Below are 14,384 nucleotides of genomic sequence, written 5' to 3'. Positions count from 1 at the left end.
TTATATGTCTTTGAGAGAATGTAGGGACCAAAAATTACAACTGTAATTCTTTAAGTTTACATAATAAGTTGTTAGTCCTACAGTGTAGAAATATGCAAAGTAGCAAACAGAGAATCAAATGTTTCTGCCCGGTTTCGAACCGGGGACCTTTCGCGTGTGAGGCGAACGTGATAACCACTACACTACAGAAACCCATATAAGGGCATGCGTGCGTGCACGAGACAATTACCGATTCTGTCTGTTTCAGTGAGGACGAGGAGTAGATGTGCTCATAGGACATTTTTGTAGTTGTGGTAAAAATATATCAGATTCAAATTAATAAATTCACAAGCTACCAAACGGTAGCTTATATTAAGTAGTTCAAATTAGCCTCATGTTCACCAGCTGCAACATTCAAGTGATGCATACATCGATGCATCAGTAATTATGATCAATTCATATAATATGTGTTACTCTAAAATGGGCTTTAAGTATATTTTGGTGAGAATATGTTCCATTCCTGCTCTTAGTCTACTTATAAGTTAAGATCTGAGTACTTAGGAGCCATAGAGCCTAATAGATCAATCAGGGGGGATATTTTTCTGTGTAGGGAGTACTTTTACTTTACTTATTTATCTGATAATACTTCTATCTTGGTAGGAGTGTAAATGCAGGCATTTTACTTGGAATGGATTACTTTTACAGTGTTGTTTTGGTACTTTAATGTGAGTTTTAAAATAATCAGGTTGCTTCTTCCACCGCAGCTTATGTCACCATGTAAACACATTTACTGGCCTAGGCTATAGGCACATTTTCCACTGTGGTATGGGATGACACATCGCAGCCCGCTGAGTCAACATCAGCCTCCCTGCTCTGACCGAAGACAACAACAGAGCAAAGGTTATTACTGCAGGGCGGAAACAATGCTGAAGACCCACCCACCTGCAGGATACTCTCTCTGCTCGTCTCTTCCTGGATTCAACTCCGTGCTTATCAAGTAAGTTGCTCAAATCTTTTTGGTTTTTTGGATCGTAAATGCCGGCGATTTATTAATTCTACACTGTGTTACATGCGACAACGCAGTTAATCTTAAGTACTTCAATATACAAATAGGAAATTAGCCTAATTAAACAGACACACCCGCTGTAGAGCGGTTTAACGGCATCTCAGGAGCAACAAAAATGGGACTTTCGTGTTAAACACTTACTAATACCAATATTTCAAACTTTATCCATCTAACATGCTGTCCTCTTTCCTGCTCTGTGTTTAACTGAATGCTAAATGCTAAACTGTAACTTCGTCCGACAGTATTATGTAACATTAACGGGTGACAGGGTCAGTACAAGCTTCTGGACATCAAAGGCGATGTTTGAGTGAATTGTAACATAAGGCTTAATAATGTATACAAGCCTTGTTATTGTACAGACAGAGAACTGTAAGGATACTGTAAAATATTAGCTTTTTAGCTAGTTGGCGAGTTCGGAAGCCGCAGGCCTACGATGCTCAGTCCTTTTTTTTTTTTTTTTGGTGCTTTCCAGTGCTATTCATAAAATCGTAAAAGTCTAAGCAGGAGGCGTAAATGGGCACATACGCGCACTTTAATGTGTCATAGCGTAAAAACTACGGACACTATAACAATAGCAAGCTGTTAGTTAGTGGTCAACTGTAGAAAAGACATCTGTGAGAGACATTAATAAAAACCCGCGGGGCATTTGAATCGGTATTGTAAAAATAAGAAAAACAAACGGACCTTGTAAATTGTGGTATTTCCCAATGTACTTAAAAGCCTCATCAGTGCTTTCAAGGGTCCAAAGGAAAAAACAATCTGAAAAGCGACTCGGGAGTGTCAACAATCAAACGCCCTTCAAGAAGTCACCTTTAACACACAGCGTGTTTAGGCATGCTTAAATAATCCAGTGGTGCATTTTAAAATTCAGAATACTTATGTCTAGACTCTTATTTAAACTAAACCCAATAGCTCCAAATATTCCAGATTTTAATGGCCAAATTTTCTTTGATTGGCTTTATTTAATTCACTCCTGATAATACAGCCAAACAGTGGACTATTTGTAAAATTTAGAAGTACTTTCACTGTGAGGGGAAAAAAGAGAAATACAGCTATGGAGCCGGTACCCACAGAGCCTGAAGGTCTCACTGAGATGTCAAAAATAACTGATTTCTCCCAGTGCCTGTTTTCCTGCGTACATGTAAACAAAGCAAACTTAAAGCTGACTAGATTATCACTCATTACTACTGACAGACTGTAGCTGTAATGAGTATTTTGCTTACTTATGGGATGACACAGAGACACCTTAAGAGCTGTGTATTTCCAACAACAATTCCTCAGATGAATGGGGTCCCATCATAAGGACGTATAAAATGGGGAATTGTGGTGGTCTAATGTGTCACTGAAAAGATTCCGGGAAACTCGATAGTTTGCATTATGCAGTGTTGCCCCTAGTAGTTCAGAGAAAGGGGAAGGGAAACTTGAGCTCAGCTGAGTTAAAAAACAAAAACTAAACTCATATATAATCATCACATGTTAAAGCCCTAGGCAGATGGCAGTGGTGAGTATCTCATGTCATAATGTGGTCAAACAGTTTGATATTTTCTGGGGCTGGGACTTCATATAAAATTGAAAACAAGGACAGGAAGGTGGTTTATAATGTTGTTGTTGGGTTTGCTTTATATCAGAGCTGGCCATTTTATAAGGACAACACCAGCTGGGTACAGGGTAAGGGCGAGGGGCACAGAGCGAGGGGCTGGGTATCAGTTTGTGTTATTTTTAGAACACTGATTGAAAATTCCATTCTGATAATAGATGAAAGTTGTTTTTTTAATTGGCATTTTTGCTAATATTGGACAGGCTGATATTTAAACATTATAAACAAGAAATAAAGGTAGTTAAGTCATGTCTTACCAGAAATGTTAGTATTATATCATGCACCGTAACTACTTATATCAGAACTTAAAGTTACTTTTGCACACTCCTGTTCATGTTATATCTGGGGAACCATGGTGATAAAACAAACTAGATGAATGAATGGAAGCCTCAGTGTTAGACAACAATAGTCATTGCCTGTTGGCAGCCTAAATGAATGCTGTACACGTGGCATTTGCAAATCTTATGTTCAAGCAAACTCAGCACTGACAGTTCCTGGGCCACTGAAAAGAAATACCCCTGGAGCAGGAACATTTCAAGGGTCTGGATCGCCCAGAATTTACATTTAGAATTGAACTTTTCCAGTAGAAAGTCAGGTAAAGTTCCTCAAAAGGTTTCTCAAAAAGCTCTTGTCATAGGATTACTGTTGAAGGTACATTATATTAACATAACTTCATGTCACTTTCAGGTTCTGAAGATGAGCTACCCAGGATACCCTCCTCAGTCTGGTGGATACCCACCACAGGCTGGAGGCTACCCACCTCAATCAGGAGCGTATCCACCCCAAGCAGGCGGCTACCCTCCTGCAGCAGGCGGCTACCCTCCTGCAGCAGGTGGCTACCCACCAGCAGCAGGCGGCTACCCTCCGGCAGCAGGAGGCTACCCCCCACAGGCAGGCGGATATCCACCTCAAGCTGGCGGTTACCCTCCTGCAGCGGGCGGTTACCCTCCAGCAGCAGGGGGCTACCCTCCCCAGGCAGGTGGCTACCCTGCCCCAGCCGGAGGCTTCCCTTCTCAGGCAGGTGGATACCCACCACAGCCCGGAGCAGGAGGCTATCCTTCCATGCCTCCAGCAGGTGAGTCCACAAGAGGTTAATGGAGTTGTGAGGAATTACAAGCACTTCCACCAAAAATATATAAAAATGCAGCAAAAAAATATATTTTGAGTGTTATGTCAATGTTGTCTTTGCAGGTGGAGGCTGGGGTGCAGCACCAGGTGGTTATGGCGCGGTACATATATTCTTATCACACTCTTCCTGCATTACCACATCACTAATAACATATGGACTGACTTAAGCTAAATCTCTTGTTTGCTTAAATCACCTTATCTTCATCAGCCCGACTTGACCCTTACTTGCTTTGTATGAAGTTTGTCACCATTTACTTAGCATTTACAACTGTTGTCTGCAGCCAGGAGGAGCTCAGCAGGGATACCCAGGGGGCCCTGCCCCAGGCCAACAACCCATGCCAAATTACCCGGGTGCCCCTGCGACTAACCCCTCAATGCCTGGATATGGAAGTGGAGCTCCGTCCAACCCTCAGGCACCTCCCGTTTCTGTAAGTCCACTTTAGGACATTGAAACTACATTCCAATGCACATGCTGCTAAAAACACTTTTGTCACTGTTTGTGGTATTTTATCTTTTAATGTTTTTATGTCTCATGTTTTTTTTAATAGAAAGGGTACAGGGGTTCTATTAAAGATTACCCTGGGGCTGATCCACTGAGGGATGTTGAAGTTCTTCGGAAGGCTATGAAGGGTTTTGGTAAGTAAATGGTTCTCATTTAAACCCATCAGATGTATTGTCACAAAAATATCAGTTTAGGGGCTCCTTACCCTTTTCACACTAAAGTGATTCTAAAAAAAAAACCCCACCTTGTATAGGCACTGATGAAAATGCCATTATTGAACTTCTGGGAAGTCGTACCAACAAGCAGAGAGTTCCGATGGTGGCTGCCTACAAAACTACTTATGGAAAGGTATGCTTTCTAATATTTATTTTGTTCAACTTTCCTTCATTTTGTTAGATTTTTACAGTTGGAATTTCTTTTCCTTCGCTTTCTTGACCTTGCTCTTGTGGTTTTTTTGTTTCGTCATTTTTCCCCTCTTAGGATTTAATCCACGATCTGAAGTCTGAGCTCACTGGAAACTTTGAGAAACTGGTTCTTGCCATGATGATGAGCCCTGCGCACTTTGATGCATACGAACTCAGAGAAGCTATAAAGGTTGGAAGCTTCACTTATTGTCCCAGCAGATGCTTCAGTTGTGGTTTTGTAGTCCAAACCGCATCATGTCACTCATCGCATAATAGGAAAATAACAGCAAAAAAAAAAATCTCTTAAGTGCAATGTCTTACTAAGGCTTTTCTGTATTTTTTTCAGGGTGCAGGAACTGATGAAGCTTGTCTGATTGAGATTCTTTCATCACGCTCCAATGCAGAGATCCGTGAAATCAACAGTGTCTACAAAGCTGGTAAGTTCTGATGTTAAACAAAATTTTCTGTTTTTTCCTTCTGATGATGACTAAAAGTGAATGCCTTACAGCAGTTTTCACAAACATTACTAACAGACACCTAGCAACTTCTGAAAAGATATTAGTAAGTATTAGTAATTCTAGTGTGTGCTGTTAATATTATAAAACTTCTAAATCAATTTGAAAGTGGTAGCATGTCCAAATGTTTTGTTTTAGGCAGTGCTCTTTATTTGAACTTGAGCATGGATTGTGAAATGTGGTGACTAAGCTAAATGTAAATGTTATGCAAATGAGTGTATTTCCCTAAAAAGCCACACCTTCCTTCCAGAGTATGGAAAGAGCCTGGAGGACGCCATCAGCAGTGACACCTCCGGTCACTTCCGCAGACTCCTGGTCTCTCTCTGTCAGGTAACCACTGCATGTTTCAGACCCAATTCATAATGAGCTCTCACAAAAACAGATTTAAACTCATGCCAGCTTTCAATCACTGAACCATAGTCCGCCCACGTAATGCACGTTTAGTGAACACTACATGTCTTTCGCCATTCAGGGAAATCGTGATGAAAGGGAGACTGTTGATATCTCTCTGGCCAAACAGGATGCTCAGGTACTGGTTTAGAGTTGGTGTATTATTCCTGGAAAGTAATTAGCAAGCCTGGATCATGTCCCTCTCTTAAATGTGTATGTCTATGTGTGTTAAACAGAAACTGTATGCTGCAGGAGAGAATAAAGTGGGAACTGATGAGTCTCAGTTTAATGCCATCCTGTGTGCTCGCAGCAAGCCTCACCTTCGAGCAGGTGTGTTATTTCAGTATTGTTATACTTCAACAACTGGTTATACTTTTCCTTCCATTTCTGAAGTTCCTAATAAAACTCCCCCAGTGTCTTAGCTGCACCTTTTTGGTAAATGTTTTCAAATATTATGATTATAACTACCTTGCATGTGATTCTTGTCTTCATTAGTCTTCCAGGAGTACCAGCAGATGTGCGGGAGAGACATTGAAAAAAGTATCTGCAGGGAAATGTCTGGAAATGTGGAGGATGGCATGGTGGCTGTGGGTATGTTCTCTGGGTTTTTTTTTTTTTTTTTTCCCAACCTCATCTAAACCGAAGTGGCTTTCCAAAAACACGTTGAAGCTTTAAGTGTATATTGAAGTTATTCGTCAACATGTTTGTTTCGCAAGGCTTTCCTGGAACGACTAAAAATATCTTGCAGATGAAAACAGGCTGCTGTTTGACCTAAATACCTTTTTAAAACTTGATGATTGATCAAAAGCAAATGATGGATTGGGAAACTAAAGGCTGCACAATCCTCTAAATTTGTCAGTTCAGAAATAGCACAGGTTTAGAAAACCACATCTTAAAAGTTCTTGCTTAATGGTGGGCCCATTTCAAAGATTTTTGTCCCTATCAATCATATACACATGAAATAAATAAATAAATGATAAATTTCAACACATCAGTGTCTAATGCTGTCAGCCTCAGGCAGTCAGCTTTTTGATTTAGTCTCTTTCTTATTTTTTCGTTTGTCAGTTTTGGTCTGATCTTGCAGATTCCTACAAGACTCTTTCATTTGTTTACAGTGACCAACATCAATATCTTCTCCCCCTTCTTTTTTGTTAGTGAAATGCATCAAGAACACTCCTGCCTACTTTGCAGAGAGGCTCCACAAGGCCATGCAGGTACCTGTTTTAAATCATCCCATTCTTATCTTCACTCCTCTTATCACAAACCAGTCGTTTCCTGCTCTGATGTTACTGTGGAGGGACACAGGACGAGATTTCTCTGTAGCAGTCATGAAGTGTCATATTGTGACGTACTGACAGGGTGCGGGGACCAAGGACAGGACCCTCATCCGTATCATGGTGTCCCGCTCTGAGGTTGATATGTTGGACATCAGAGTGCACTACGTGAGGACCTACGGAAAATCCCTGTACACTCATATCTCTGTAAGTCCTGCTGGTCCATGTTATTATGACAGTTAAAAAGTCTGTGGCCTTTTTTTTTTCCATCTTTATGTGATACATCTTTCTGTGTTTCTCAGGGGGATACCTCTGGGGATTACAAGAAGCTGCTGTTGAAGCTATGCGGAGGTAATGACTAAAAAGAAAAGAAGATAACTTCTACAAAGGGCAATATATATGTCCACACTGAAACAATGTTATAGGACCTTATATCACCTCTGATGCATGCAGTTAATGGTAATTTTCAAACAACAGTAAATCAATATCAGTTTTTTATTCTCTTCAGTGACATAATAGATTTTTTTCTTGCTACTGTATGATTGCCAAATAGTAAATATATATTAATATGAAGATTTTTAGAGCAACAGTAGATAGCTTTATCATCATCAGGAGAGGTAATATAAAAGGTGGAGGCTTAAAGCAAAAAGTGGGTGCTCAAAAATTTCATTTACCAGTAACTAAAAACTTTTCAAAATAAGGAAAACTAAAGATGCAGAACAAGGGAAGGGCTGCATTTATCTCATATATATAAAGTACATATATATAAGGAATTACTTGATAAATGTATAATTTCAGTGTTACTAAGGCAAAGTTTAGCTCACTGCCGAGCATTTCAACTATGTACAAGTTCAAGGTATTTTTGAACCTGACTTATTTTCCCACGTTTTTGGGTGTAAATGATTGATAGGGACCTGTGCAGTATTGAGCAAAAACAATGTACCCGGCCACTGCTGCATCAGGGTTCGTCCGTTAAAGTGCTTGTTTTTGCCACTGGCGTTGCAGGAGTTGCAGACTTAATTGCTTAGTGAGTTTGAGTTAATGTGTGACTTCCAGTGGTGGAGGAAGTATTTAGATCCTTCACATAAGTGAAAGTACTGCACAAAAACACCAAGAAACTAACCAATTGAGGCAGCGGTATTTCAGTAGTGCCTGTATTCTGCAGGTTAAAATTACTGTTTTATCAATGGAGTCTATATAGTGATGTTTCCTGTTTAACAAAAAGATCTTAGCCTGTCTGTGAAAAACAAAACAAAACAAGTACTTTACTTTGACACAGACTATTGCCCCTTGGATTACAGCAGCAGCTGCTCAAGCTTTTTGGGTGCACTGTTCTTGCACTGTTCTTGCTCAAGATTTTTGTCATTATCAATCATTTACACCCCAAAATAAGTAAAAAAAAAAAAAATCAGTTATCCTTTAAAAAATAAAAATCAGTGTGAGGGCGTAGCAAGTTTTAGCAAATTAAATATGACTTAATCTCATACTGATTATTTGATGCTTGTTTAACTGGTCATTGTTTAAATCCCAGGTTATTTGCAAAGGCCATCTCCTCCATCTTCCAAGTGTTCATGCTAACTAGCCAGAGTTGTACTTCTGCTTGAAAGTCTATGCAAATTAGCTAGTCACTTTAAATTCTTTATATCAGCTTTACAAAACTCTTCTGTTTTGCTCTTGAAATGTAAACCTTTGCAATCACTGTTCAACATTTACAGACAATGTTGCCTTTCACTGAATGTTGAAAACCTAAAGACAGATCATTTTGTGCCTTTTGTCAGGGCTGCTCTGTTGTTCAGTCAGTGTTTCACTGTGCAGTTGTCTCACCAATAATCTATAATCTAATACTTGTATTGCTGCAAAAACGCAATCCATGCATTGTTTGATCTACAATATTTTGTTTACATTTTATCATAATGCCCCTTACTGGCTATATGTTATCCTGCCAGCAGAGGGCTCTTTGCTCAAATGAAGTGTCATTTCTTGTGTCCATGTGATTGTTTTGCCTGCTGACTTGGTGTTTGGCATTGAACAGAATATCTATTGCACTAACTCTACTTTGCAATCATCTTTATATAACATGGTAATGAAATTGGATGCCTTTTTAGTTTCCTAACATTTTGTCATTTGATAGTTCTAGTGTCTCCAGAGACTTACAGACAGCCACTTCTTATTTCAATAAAAAACATTTTGGCATATCTGAATTGTCTTTGTGAACCGGGATTATGTGTTTTGCATGAAAACGTTTGACTGTGGATTTTCTGCTCTGAGCCAGCGCACAATGAGCAATTTGCATTTCAAAGCCGGTCTCATTTTCCCCACCTTGGCCTGTATTACAAACCCCCTCCCTATCCCCACCTTCTCCATCCTCAGAGCATCACGAGCTGTATGTTGAGTTAAAAGGTGCGAGTAATGTGGCTTACATAAGTCATGTCTCTCTGTGTTGCGTGTGCTTTGCTGTGTAATCTGAGAGAGAGGAGAAAATGTTCAGGTTTGCTTTGGAGCTCAAGTGATATGGCACAGAGAGCTTTTCTCCAGGCTATAAATAGTGTCCATATTGGAGACACGGATGTCCTAAAGTTCTGTTGTACTCACTGGCCTCAAAGTGCAGCCTCAGAGGGACTGTGATGGGGAGACAAATGACTTTGCTGAGCCTCACTTCTCGTACCCCTTTCTCACTTCACTATTTCTCATACACATCCAAAGTGAAAAGCTCCTGCCAGCCTGGAGGACAAAGAGGGATGAATATTTGATGTTGGTATTTGTGTATTTTCTCTCTAGCGGAGACTGTTTGCTGTGATACCTCCTGAAATATATAAGTCAAAAGGAAATTGGGTGGTGAGGGTAGGGGCGGGGGGGAAATGGAGGGGCTCCCATTTGGCTCACTTTTTACTTTTAGAGACGAAAACACAACGCTTCCCCCGGATCCTGATTTCTAGACAAAATGCTTTAATTATTAACACGTGGATAGCAGATGCTGCACCCTCTCTGGGACTCGATCACACTTAGATACACGCACGCAGCGTTAGACTGTCTTATTGGAGATGTCAGAGCACGTGTGGATGGGAGCCGCATGGATCAATAGTATCTGCCCTCGTCATCAGTACTGGTGGGAGATGGGAGCTGTGAAGGTCAGCCTTTGATTAGCTCTTGGCCCACTCCATCACACCTGACTTTGCTTCCCTGAAATGTCAATTTAAAGGATTTTCTATTTGGATTTTGAGGGATTCGATGCAAGAAAATGTGACTGAAATCTCTTAAAACTTGTCATACCAGAAAATGAAATCAAGAAATGGCATGTTTCACATCAGAGTTTTTTCAGATTCTGAGTTTTTAAATGCTTGAATACAAAATTATTCATGTTCCATGAGGTGTTTTAATAGAAAACTCCTGCAAACATAAGGCAAAATATCAAAATGAAACATTTTGACAGCTGATAAAAAAATACTGTTCTGTTAAAGGTTTGTTTCACAGACGGATAAAATGTAATCTGAATGAAAAATCCAACTGAGTGTATCTATTGAGATTAGTCAATGTTTTACCTTAATTCACATCCCCCCATCACCGGCCTCTAATATTAATACTGTCTTATAGACAATCAGTACAAGTAAGTATTGAACAAATTGTTTATTTGCAGTGGATTTTCTCCAGCCGTCCAATAAGGAATGTGCAGTTAAGTGACATTTGGTTGCCAGGGACATAATCCTGCTTTAAACTTCATGAGTGCATATGAGCAAATTACAAACCCAGGGATTAGATCAACAACACATAATGAGATGTAGCAGCAGATATCACTAGCCCGCCTGCAGAGCTGCAACCTGCATGGTTTGAGGGTTCATCCACGGTTATTTGACAAAATAAGAGAATAAAACCCGTTCAACCTGTTTCTTTTATTTGTGTGTGCAGTCTGCTTATGTACATCCAGCTAGAGAGGCTCTGAAGAAGAGTAGCGCACTACCAGGAAGACAGCATGATATTCCATAAATCACTGCAAAACAACAACCTGAGTGTGAAGTTTTAAGGCTGTGATGGTTTTAAGAATTTACATAATTCCTAAACATTCCAACTAGTTTTCTCGGTGACCTCCATATGGATTTTCCCTGCAGGGAGAAGAAACTAGTAGAGTTGTTATGCAACCACTTACATTGTTAAAGCTGTTTTAAACTCAAGTGGAAAAAAGTATAGGCACGCTGTGTACTGTATTAAGCTTTAAAGCCAGGCCCAGTGTGCTCCAGCTAGCTCCAGACGAGAGTCACAGTCCTCATAAAGCCAATACACCGAAGCCCCTTATAATATAGAGTACTGTCAGCAACTGTGGTTAACGAGCTCCAAGTAGATTTCCACATTCAGCATCTCTCCAGTTCAGCTGAGTCCGTACTGAGGCTACAGATAAGAAGGTATAGATGATCCTCATTGTCTGCTTTTAGATCATTTGTGTCGTTGCAGTGTTACGTGAAGTCTGCCTCCGTCGACATCTGATGGATTATGTGGAGCAGAAGAAAGCTCACAGAGCGGGGCAGATGTGTCAGGGGACAATCCAGATGAGAAACAGACAACTATACTATACAGTCTGCTCTAAAGAGGAATCGAGTTTGACACAAAATGAAATTACGAGCCATTTATAAGTGCACAATGCATTAATACAATGACTGGATTCACTGAGCAGATCAAGCTTTGGGGTGTAAAATATTCTATAAACTATGCACTATGTAAATATGTCTGTAGAAATACCTCTATGTGATATGTTATCATGTATACCGATGCATTATAGGGCAATGATCAACTCATCACTGTATACCACAGAAATACTTAAAATTTTTTGGAAAGAATACAGCAAGAAATTTCCCATCAGGGCCATTTATAGATCCTCTATATTATTTAGGATCCAGTTTACATTCTGTAATTAAGCATGTAGTCATGGTGAGTATTTTAAATACTATTGTCTCAATACTTCTAAATCTGACTATCCATAACCACTGGGTAGATAAAGTAAAGGAATTTCAAAAAAGTTTGTTTCAATCTATTATGTTTAGTCCTTTTATTTACAATGAAATGTGAGGATGATTGTATGATTGCGCTCTGACATTGGGTTGCCAAGTCATCCAGGGGGCCAGGGTTGGTGGAAGATAATAAAAATAAAAGCACTTTAACATATTTAAACTGTTTTACATGCAACAGTAAAGTTTTGGGGGCTAGCATAGAAAAAAAACATGCATAATGTTTTTATAAAGACACTATTGACTGCAGTGGTGGAATGTAGAAAGTATAATTACTCAGTTACTTTACCTAAGTACAAAGCTGAGGCACTTTTAGGCTACTTTACATGAGTATTTCCATTTCATGCTACTTTATACCTCTACTGCACAGCTATTCAACTATTCAGACTACTGTGTACTTTTTACTCACCTACATCTATCTTAGTTAGTTAGTTAGTTTTCATACTTAGATATACTTATTATATGTGATACACTGTAGATACATTTTCCCAACACTGGCTATGTAAAAACAGTTAGCTTCACTTTCATTTTTTTTTTTTTTTTTTTACTTGACTTTTACTTGTAATGCAGTTTCGTATTCCACCACTGATTAAACACCGCATACCCGTGATACTTGAATAAGAGTTCTGGAAGTGTTTTTTTTTTTTTTTTTTTAAATATTTTTTTATTATAGTAGTATCACATGTTGTTTTTTCGTAATGGGAATTAAAGCGGCGGGGAGCCAGGTGCGTCTGAAAACAAAGCCCCGCCTACGTTTACCTTAAATGTCCATTGCACGGAAATATGATTGGCACAGGGCTACAGCTGCTTGGACGGTGAGACATGGCGGACTTTGTAGTCTCTCACAGAGGGTTTCTGAAGAGTTTTTACACTTTTCAACATGTCGAAAGAACTTGATTTTAGGACGACAATGTCTTTGTAGCGTACGCAGAGCGGAGCTTAAAGAGGCAGAGACGTCTTTTTTTCGGGAAGGACGGCGCGGCGGTTGGGAAAATGTGTTGTCATCTCCGTGTAGTCAACAGCCTTGGGCAACAAATATGGCTACTTCTTGTGTATCCTTCAATTCGGGTTCAAAACCGTCTCGACTGGGCCGAGCGGGATAGTTTTCCGGAGTCGCGACAGTAGTCCGAAGTGAAGTTGACTACCAGAAAAGACTCAGAAGCTGGATTTTGTCCCGAGGCTGGTTCGGTTTAAAGCGAAGTGGAGGGGGAGCGAAACACACAGAGAACGCGAGGAGATGGAGCCCAAGCATAAAGAGTTGTTGGAGAAATGTTACCAGAACTTGGTGGAGTCGATAACAGATGCGGACCGAGTTGTGGATGTGCTGGCTCACTGCGGGACCCTCAGCCAGTCTGAACGCTACGAGCTGGGCCACAACTGCTCCTCCAACTCGGAAAAAGTGGACCTTCTCCTGAAGATACTCATAAGTAAGGACAGAGACCATTTCGCAGAGTTTTGCCAGGCTCTGGAGAAGACACACCCTCACCTGCAGTCTGTGCTCCTGAATGGCATTGGACCAGTGGATCACACGACTGGTAAGAAGCAATCATAGGGTTAATTAAGAGATGTTGATTTACTGACTTATTACATTGCCTTGCCTGGAAGGAAGCACGAGAGACCATGTCTAAAAGTACATTCTGGAAGCATCTGTAGCCTTATTAGAGTGATGCATTGTGTGTTTACTTTATTTGGTTATGATCCAGCTTGTTTTCGATCCTGCTCTGATGATCTCTGAACATTCGGGGTATTGACCATATGACAACTTGATGGAGGGCATGACTTTTCCTTTGGGCAAGTATGAGGAGAGAGAGGGCTGCACAATCATGTGACCTGATGCTTATTTACACTCACACTACTGTGCTTGTTTTCCTTTGCCATGTCACTAAAAGCACAACCCTGCTAGCCTTTTGTGAAAGTATTTAATGGACCTAAAAAGACTCAACGAATCGATTTAGTGACCAGCAGGGCTGCCTGAAGTTGTATGTGTGTGCGGGTTGGTGGGTGTGAATCAATAACCCACTGTCAAGTCGAATGAGTGAAGAATTAAATGTGTGTTAATGCACACAATGCAGTTAACTTACTTTAGAGTGATAAATAGGGGAATATAAAGGGGACAATGAGAGATGTCACTTTCATTTCTTTGTACAAAACCAACTGCAACTAACAATTATTTCCATCATCAATGAATCTTTAAAATAACTTTCCACATGAATTTGATAACTGCTTGGTTTATAAAATGCCGCAAAATATTGACAATGCCCTCCTAGAGCCCCAAGGTTATGTCTTCAAAATGCCAGTGGAGCTGCAAATAGATTTAATTGTTTGGGCCATAAAATGACTGAAAACACTGGAAAAAACTGCCCCCCCCCAAAAAAAATAAAATCCCTTAGCCCACGGTCCTGTCCTCAGATTGCTTGTTTTGTCCAACCACTGGTCCAAACCCCCAAAGATATTCAATTTACATTTAAATAAAGATGGAGAACCACAAAATCTTCACAGTTAAAGAACTGGAAACAGAACATGAAACGCTTTTGT

The 14,384-nt window shown here is 40.1% G+C and overlaps 2 protein-coding genes and 1 non-coding gene across 5 annotated transcripts in view; 2 read left to right on the top strand and 1 right to left on the bottom strand.

The window, feature by feature from the left end:
* Positions 1-119: 119 nt before the first annotated feature.
* On the bottom strand, positions 120-192 carry trnav-cac (transfer RNA valine (anticodon CAC)). The gene has a single exon. It is a non-coding gene; the product is annotated as a tRNA-Val (tRNA).
* Positions 193-822: 630 nt separating this feature from the next.
* Positions 823-9,056, top strand: anxa11b (annexin A11b). Its single transcript, XM_018699307.2, has 15 exons — positions 823-976; positions 3,330-3,717; positions 3,834-3,871; positions 4,052-4,198; positions 4,319-4,406; positions 4,526-4,620; positions 4,753-4,866; positions 5,023-5,113; positions 5,442-5,521; positions 5,664-5,720; positions 5,818-5,911; positions 6,077-6,172; positions 6,737-6,795; positions 6,940-7,062; positions 7,158-9,056. The coding sequence occupies exons 2-15, from the start codon at positions 3,339-3,341 to the stop codon at positions 7,215-7,217; spliced, it is 1,521 nt and encodes a 506-aa protein (XP_018554823.1). The 5' UTR covers positions 823-976; positions 3,330-3,338; the 3' UTR covers positions 7,218-9,056.
* Positions 9,057-12,612: 3,556 nt separating this feature from the next.
* The window catches only part of LOC108899047 (disks large homolog 5), a 31,753-nt gene continuing 29,981 nt past the window's right edge, over positions 12,613-14,384 (top strand). For 2 of the 3 annotated variants that reach the window (XM_051066284.1, XM_051066282.1), the window contains exon 1: positions 12,613-13,384. In XM_051066284.1, the coding sequence (XP_050922241.1) occupies positions 13,087-13,384 (298 nt within the window). In that variant the 5' untranslated portion in view covers positions 12,613-13,086. The remainder of the gene's footprint in view (positions 13,385-14,384) is intronic. The other variant, XM_018699309.2, reaches the window with a different exon arrangement.

The sequence above is a fragment of the Lates calcarifer genome, linkage group LG23, assembly GCF_001640805.2.
Source record: "Lates calcarifer isolate ASB-BC8 linkage group LG23, TLL_Latcal_v3, whole genome shotgun sequence".
NCBI classification, from domain to species: domain Eukaryota; kingdom Metazoa; phylum Chordata; class Actinopteri; family Centropomidae; genus Lates; species Lates calcarifer.
This window is presented reverse-complemented; position numbering and strand designations above follow the sequence as displayed.

What these genes read in the sequence shown, in the direction of transcription:
- anxa11b (XM_018699307.2), top strand. Translation starts at nt 3,339, where the DNA reads ATGAGCTACCCAGGATACCCTCCTCAGTCTGGTGGATACCCACCACAG. An exon ending in TCCTTCCATGCCTCCAGCAG is followed by an intron (nt 3,718 to 3,833) that starts GTGAGTCCACAA and finishes TTGTCTTTGCAG; the next exon opens with GTGGAGGCTGGGGTGCAGCA. An exon ending in AACTCAGAGAAGCTATAAAG is followed by an intron (nt 4,867 to 5,022) that starts GTTGGAAGCTTC and finishes TATTTTTTTCAG; the next exon opens with GGTGCAGGAACTGATGAAGC.